The 7,349-nt window shown below is 35.7% G+C and overlaps 3 protein-coding genes across 5 annotated transcripts in view; 1 reads left to right on the plus strand and 2 right to left on the minus strand.

Annotated features, from left to right (window-relative positions):
• The window catches only part of LOC100184296 (unconventional myosin-XIX), a 13,124-nt gene extending 10,510 nt beyond the window's left edge, over positions 1-2,614 (plus strand). The window contains exons 17-20 of one of the 2 annotated variants that reach the window (XM_018814012.2): positions 62-201; positions 718-899; positions 1,305-1,432; positions 1,724-2,614. In XM_018814012.2, coding sequence (XP_018669557.1) covers positions 62-201; positions 718-899; positions 1,305-1,432; positions 1,724-2,238 — 965 coding nt within the window. In that variant the 3' untranslated portion in view covers positions 2,239-2,614. The remainder of the gene's footprint in view (positions 1-61; positions 202-717; positions 900-1,304; positions 1,433-1,723) is intronic. The other variant, XM_004226625.4, reaches the window with a different exon arrangement.
• The window catches only part of LOC100180397 (L-rhamnose-binding lectin SML), a 36,222-nt gene extending 33,246 nt beyond the window's left edge, over positions 1-2,976 (minus strand). For both annotated transcript variants that reach the window (XM_026836833.1, XM_018814015.2), the window contains exon 1: positions 2,957-2,976. The gene's annotated coding sequence lies outside the window, so the exon portion shown is untranslated. The remainder of the gene's footprint in view (positions 1-2,956) is intronic.
• Positions 2,866-7,349, minus strand: part of LOC100186683 (gamma-butyrobetaine dioxygenase-like) — a 7,919-nt gene continuing 3,435 nt past the window's right edge. Inside the window, exons 4-10 of the mRNA XM_002124104.5 lie at positions 6,985-7,060; positions 6,539-6,586; positions 5,973-6,094; positions 5,154-5,298; positions 4,431-4,559; positions 4,101-4,205; positions 2,866-3,756 (exon numbers count right to left, since the gene is read on the minus strand). Of these exons, the coding sequence (XP_002124140.4) occupies positions 3,649-3,756; positions 4,101-4,205; positions 4,431-4,559; positions 5,154-5,298; positions 5,973-6,094; positions 6,539-6,586; positions 6,985-7,060 (733 nt within the window). The 3' untranslated portion in view covers positions 2,866-3,648. The remainder of the gene's footprint in view (positions 3,757-4,100; positions 4,206-4,430; positions 4,560-5,153; positions 5,299-5,972; positions 6,095-6,538; positions 6,587-6,984; positions 7,061-7,349) is intronic.

Below are 7,349 nucleotides of genomic sequence, written 5' to 3' on the forward strand. Positions count from 1 at the left end.
TTTTATAGCATATTTTTGTTTTTTTTTTGTACATTATTTTTTAACTTTTTTCCACACACAGGTTATTCTCAGTTGAATTTGAAAAAGTCGCAGAAAATTTGTCGTAAAATAATAAACCACGTGTTGGTGGATCAAACCCAGCTCGATGCAGATAAATGTTGGCAGTTTGGGAAGACATGTGTGTTTTTATCAGCGGATCTGGTGAGATATGAATTTAGATTTATTGTTCAACTCATTTTACCCCGAGTTTTGGGGTGGTGTAAGATAGGTGTCCCATATTTTGTTAAATTTTAAGAAAAAAGTGACATTATTAAAATGCTGTTACACTCATAGTTGTCAAACATAAGGAACCTCATTGATTAATGTGATGAATGCAATATACTTTGGCTCTGCTTGTTGTATAGACACCTAACAGCAGGGTAAAATCTGGGGTGACATTGTTGAAATACAGTTACACCCATAGTTGTCAAACATAGGGAACCTCATTGATTAATGTGGTGAATGCAATATACTTTGGCTCTGCTTGTTTGTATAGACACCTAACATCAGGGTAAAATCTGGAGTAACATTGTTAAAATGCAGTTACACTCATAGTTGTCAAACATAGGGAACCTCATTGATTATTGTGGTGAATGCAATATACTTTGGCTCTGCTTGTTTGTATAGACACCTAACGACTGTTTTTAAAGTAATAAAGTAAGTTTCATTCACCCACAGTATGAATTGTTACAAACCAAGCGCGACGAACAGACGACCCAAAGTGTGTTGAAGATACAGCGGGCATGGAGGTTTCACACACAACGTAAATTCTGTCGATTGCTTATTAAACATATCGTGCAACGAAGACTTAAAGCTGTGGTTACTTTACAAAGACATTGGAGGATTAGAACTAAAGTCAGGTTAGATTGGTTCTTTTTTTACTTTTACCGAATGCAACAAGCTTTATCATAGATGTCTTGCCCAAGAACTCCTACACCCATATTGGTAGCAGGACTAAAAGCAACAAGCCTTAAACCTGTAACTTTTGGGTTATAGGCAGACACGCTAATCTTGTTATATTAAGTGTCGTTATGCTTTTTCTGTTTAAGTCAGTGGTTAGATTTTACACAAGCAACTTACAATATGTGCCTATTATTATTATTTTTATGTTAAAACAAATCTCTTTTGCTTTTAATTCTCTTCTCCTTAATATATTAATAAATACATCATCTCTTTTGTAATCCAAGCAAATATTTAAAATGCATTGAGTTGTATTTTACTGAATGCTACATTGATGCTTATTTAATGCTGGTTATATTACACAGGAGATGCAGAAAGATTAGAAGACTTAAAATAATTGCTCGTAACAAAGCTGTGTGCGTTATACAACGGGGGTGGGGGAGATTTAAACTAAGAAAACAACGAGAAAAAGCTGCCCTTGTTATTCAAAGAGGTTAGGTTATATATATATATATATACATAGTACTATATGGTGCATAATATATATAGACTTAGTATATACACTTCAACCATGTCTTGTGCCATGGTATAATGGTGAAAGCGCTAGCTTTATGTACTAAAATATCGGGTTCGAGGCAAAATGCTGCTACTGTTATGGACCCGTGTGTTTTTAGACCAGACGCTTAAGGATTAACTGCAACCTAGTGGTTACTAATAGGTTTTCCAAGTTGTCAGCCATACAGAACAAACTGTATACTAGTAACACAGTATTTTTTTGTTACAGCTTTTCAAAATTGGAAAAAAAGAAAATATACAGAAAAAGAGAAGGATAATGAAAACGATGATTATGTTTCTTACGTGCCGGTTGTCACTAAAATGTTACCACTTCACTACGCCAGTGTTCGACAGAATGATTCTTCATTTATTGAGGATCTTGAATTGGATTCCGTGTTGAGTGAAAGCTCAGTGGTTGGGAATCTTACAAATGTCAAGTCAGAAAATAGTCTTAACTTCTTATGTGAATTGTTGGGCAGATTATCATACGAAAGCAAACATTTAAATTGGTTCAGATCCAATTTATATCAACATTCTACATTACATGGCTCAACATACAATTTAAGGCCCGTAACTTTGTTTAAACTTTATTATTTAGTCTGTCGGGAAAATGACATCAAAATTCCGCCCCTATGTAATAATAATAAGACCTATGAGAAAAAGTTTATTGTGGAGCAGGAACAAACTAAACTGCCTATCTTACCCTTTGCTACAGTGGTGCCTGTTAAAGGATTGTATACCTGAATCAATTGATGCTTTTTTTATAACTTTGTGCTCTTTTGTACTGCTATGGTTCTTGCTTGTTTTGTGCTTCCCATTCTATATATAAGGGTGAGGTCAAATAGCAACGCGCGCCCTGGTTGTTCTATGTATGCCAGACTTGGTTTATTATTGCAGAGTTTTTTATTCTTTATAAAGGAGGTGCTGGAGTGAGGCATGCCAAGGGGTTAGACCACAGTTGGCTTATATATTTTGCATCCGTTTATATTTGTGCCTGAGTTTTTGTCAACTGTTTTTCCAGACTACACTTATGCGTTGTTTGCTTGCTTAAAAATATTATGCTGTGAGAACGAACCATCTTGCATTTGAACAATATAACTTATTTCTCATCTAAACCAAATTACTATATGTTGTTACCAGCCCAACTAGTTGTTGATTGATTGAGTTAGTTTGAGGTGGTTCCTCAGTAGGTGTCGCTCGGGATTGTCTTGCTTCGATTTATCACGCCTAGCGAGTCTTCCTGACGCAGTAGGTTAAACACTATCCTAAGTCTCGTAGGGTCTAATTCTAATTGTCCTTTTAGAATATCTAGCCTTGGTTATAATGACGACTCGGCCAGTGTTAAGTCTGTGTTGAAAATCACTCGAGAAGTATCTGAGTATATCTTTATTGCTGATTCGTATTTGACGGTACATAGATTGCAACAGTGGGCATGCCTACTTATTCAACGTACTCTGCATGCCTTATTCAATTAGAATACATATATAAAATAACCCGGTTAATTTGTACAAGCGAATATATAGCTTAAACTGCGATATCTTAAAAGGGCGTTACTCTGCTAAACTTCTGATATAACAACGTATACAATATACACGATATCCGATACAGTCGCGATTTTGCTTTCGATTTATACAGTGAGTATACATAACATGTGACTGATGTTATTCAAATGGGTCGGCAACGCAAACAAATATAGAATATATTGAGCTCCATAAACTCTGATTGGTATTTGGAGTTATAAGAGAAATGTCTACAATACTATTGAACCTAAACTGTGGGTCATGGCTTCAAGTGTCTGGTGCCATGGCTTATTATTTGATGCCACGGCCTAGTGTCCCCTGCCATGGCCCTGTGGCATGATACCTGATGCCGTGGCTCGGTATCTGATGCCGTGGCTTCACCCCAGTAGGGTTTCATAAAATGAATGGGGTCATCATGTTCCTTTATTTATATTTAAAAATGAGGTAAGTATTCAATGGTTCGGGACCTTTGAGATGCAACACCTGGGTTGTAGCACATTTTTTTCATACAAACATGAAGTTAGTTTTAAACATATAAACTAGTCTTTAAAAAAAGCATTCCAAAATATTAAGTAAAATATATTAATAATAAAGTATATACATTTATATTGGTAAAATAGCTTTGCTGCTTCATTCAAATGGAACTTGTATTCCCAACTTTAGGAGGAATCACTTTTATTCCAAGTTTCTTTGCCAGGATCATGTACGTGCTCTTTACATCATCAAGGTTTACAAAACAAGCCTGGAATATCAAATAATTTTAACTTTATTTCTGTTGATAGGGGGACATACAGATGATCCAAGATTGAGTACCCATAAGACATTGAGTTGGAGCAATCTTTGTTAAGCATCTTACCCGGCACCGTGGCATAGTGGTTAGCGCGCCTGCCTGTAACCCAGAGGTAATGGGTACAAGGCTCGACGTTGCTACCATTGTGTGTTAAACCCGTGTGATAACGACTGTCGTTTTCCGGCCACACAAGAATAAAGTAAGTTACATACATTACATACCCAAGGTAACGCATGCCCACAACGGTTGCAACATTATATATTAGCCTCTAATCTAAAACAATTTATTATTAATACCTGTAAATGCCTCCACCCTCCGTTTAGTTGAAACGATGTTCTAGCGTGGCACATTCGACGATTGTTGACCACCAGCAAGTCACCAGGCTGCATGCGGAACTTATACTACAAACATAGAGGCCGTTATGTTACATGTTAATTCCGAAGTGCCCTGCTCTAAATGAGCAGGGGGTGTATGCTACAAAACATCTATGTTATAACAGCTATCGTTGCCCGTCATGCGAAAATAAATAAGTTTGATTCATTCCATGGCCTACTGGAAATATATCACTAGTAACCGAGGTTCATTTATACAGTTTACAATTATCGAAATAAAGTAATATTTCTTACTTTTCCAGCAAGATCATCTCGTTCTACGATAAGCGCAAACTTCCGATGTGCTTTGTAATATTTCTCCACGTCATTTTCACGAACAATTGGTGTTGATAAGAACCCAGGATGCCAATTCACCCCCACCACCTACATAGTAAATACAAGTTAAAAATCCATTTAATTAGTTTAATTATTCTATATAATTGCTCCAACCCAAGTTGAAGCTTGGTATTTTATAAAAACCCTTGCATTCTTCCTCTGCGTGTTTATGAATGTAGTTTTTCCTGTAACATCTCTTTTTATTTCAATTGGTATATTTGACATACTGGTAAAATCCTGGTATAAATTTTTCCAAAATTGGCAAAGTTTTGCTTTAATCCCATGGCGTGTCAGGCTCGTGGCCAACATAGAATGGTAACTAAACTGGTATAAAAAATTACTACTACATATCATGTGTTTTAATAATAACTGACTGCAGGATCTCACCCATATATAATATAATATTAACAAAACAGAGGTGACATTCTTGGCTGTGGCTAAAGTTGGCCAATCTGGATCACTTTTGGTTATCCCATTTTAAAAAAATTGTCGATGTATTTTCACATTTAGTCAGCCAACTTAATTTCTGTGCGTTACTTTTTAAAAAAGTTAGTCAGAAAAAAAAAATTCAAAATTTTAAAAATTGAAAATTACCGACCAAGTTTTTTAATATGATGTTTTTTATTTAAAATAAACTGGAACCTTCCAGTTGTAATTTATCTTGGTAAAAGTGGCCGGAATTCGGGTAAGAACTTCAAAATCTTCTGGATTTTCTTTCCTTAATGTTTCAGCCACCTCAAACATATCAACTATTTGAGAATCACCTCCTGTGACTTCACTATCAAACCTTTGTGATGTTAAAAAAAGCATATGACATCATAATTGGTAAATAAACTTTTTTCATTGTAGTAATATAGGTCATATTAATTTAGTAACTTAACAATAAAATGGCAGTATGTAAAATCACTAAAATGTATCCAATTTGATAACTTAACTGAATAAAAGAATAAATGTAACTTACTTTATTCTGCCTGGCTGGGAAACGACAGTCGTTATAACACGGGTGTTCATACACCTCGTGCCAGCTTATGAGTTACCATGTATGTTACTTTGTAGGTGACTATTTTTTTGAGGAATTTTTTTATGTATGGCTAATAATTTGGACAACCCATTAGTAACCACTGGGTTGAAGGAATTGCCGTTAAGTGCCTTGCCCAAGGACACATCTGCCCACAATGGTAGCAGCGATGAGCCTTGAATCCATTACCTATTGGTTACAGGCAAGCGCGCTAACCACTTTGCCACGGCGCCGGATGAATATTTCTATTCTGTTTGTATGATGAATATTTTCTAAGTTCTGTTTAAGTTTTAATACCGAATGGTATTTTGTTAAATGCAATCCATAATTATTTATATTACTCACTATACACATACAACTTAGTATGTAAAACAGAATTTCAAACAGTTTTATTTTAAGTTTTACAAAGTACAGTTTGCATGTTGAAGCTATTAAATTCTCACCGTAAAGCGTGAATTATTTGAATACCAGGTGTGTATTCGTATATCTGTTGGTCCATATGTGGTAACAACTCTTTGTCAGTGAATGCCACGTTGTCAGTAAAGTGAGGAAAAACATTGAATAGCTGAAAAACAGTACTTCAGTAAATTATGGCCATAAGAATAATCACCCACAAAGTAACATACATGGCAACTCGTAAGCTGGCACGAGGTGTTAAACCCGTGTGATAACGACTGTCGTTTTCCGGCCACGCGATGATAAAGTAAGTTACATTCATTCATTCATTCAAGAAACCTGGTTCAAAGCTCAATGCTGCTACTATAGTCAATGTGAGTGTAGGTTTATTAATCTGTTTCATTTCTAAAGGGAAAGTAATAGGCTACATTGCCTATGGTTTACTAACCAGTTTAATTTATATGGAAAACGTCCTATGACTTAATATGCCCTGGGACCTATGTTTTAGGCCAGGGTTGATACATTTTTTCTACCTTTAAACATAATGAAAGAATAACGCAGGCTATGATAAAAATATCAAGAAAACAATATCTGGTTGGTTCCAGATACTCACATCGCCAGATGTGGTTGCCGTTCGAATAAATCCAATCTTTGATCCAAACTAAATAAAACAGAATTTATCGTTAAATAGCATAGTTTTATTGCACTATAATCTGTGTAGTTAAAAAATGTTTTTTTTTTTGTATCATTTTGTATCATAATTGCCCATTTATCCTCTTTCAGTGGAAAACTGAACAGGTTGCACCATTTCTGTGTCAAGAGGGCGGTCAGAGTTGGTAAGTATGAAACTTATTAACAGTTTTTGCTTTTTATGAATGAAATCTTTATGGATAACCACTTTATGTATAATTTTGAGACCACTAATTCTTACACCTCATGCCCACTTATATACAACCTTTTATTTAACTGAGTCTGCATGGGTAGTTTTTTCTTCTTTTTGGTATGACTGGCAATTTTGTTCAACCAATAAATGAAACACACCTTTTTCAGTTATTTTACCTCTATAATCATCCTATCATTCCTTGAAACATTCCTCACTCTACAGAATCCAAACTCGAAAAACAATTCAAGCATCCTGTAACATTAGGTAGAAGGTTAACAGAGGAAATGGATAAAGTTTGTGATTAGACCTTTCCGAGAAATTTGGTCCTAATACAAATGTGCCCTGGAACAAGGGTTTCCAAAAACTGTTTACAATTTTACGTAAAACATGTTGCTACAGAACACATTCCGGCGCCGTGGCACAGTGGTTAGCGCGCCTGCCTGTAACCCAGAGGTAATGGGTTCAAGGCTCGACGCTGCTACCATTGTGGACGTATGTGTCCTTGGGCAAGACACTTAACGACAATGCTTCAACCCAGTGG

Source organism: Ciona intestinalis, chromosome 11 (genome assembly GCF_000224145.3).
Source record: "Ciona intestinalis chromosome 11, KH, whole genome shotgun sequence".
Classification (NCBI taxonomy): domain Eukaryota; kingdom Metazoa; phylum Chordata; class Ascidiacea; order Phlebobranchia; family Cionidae; genus Ciona; species Ciona intestinalis.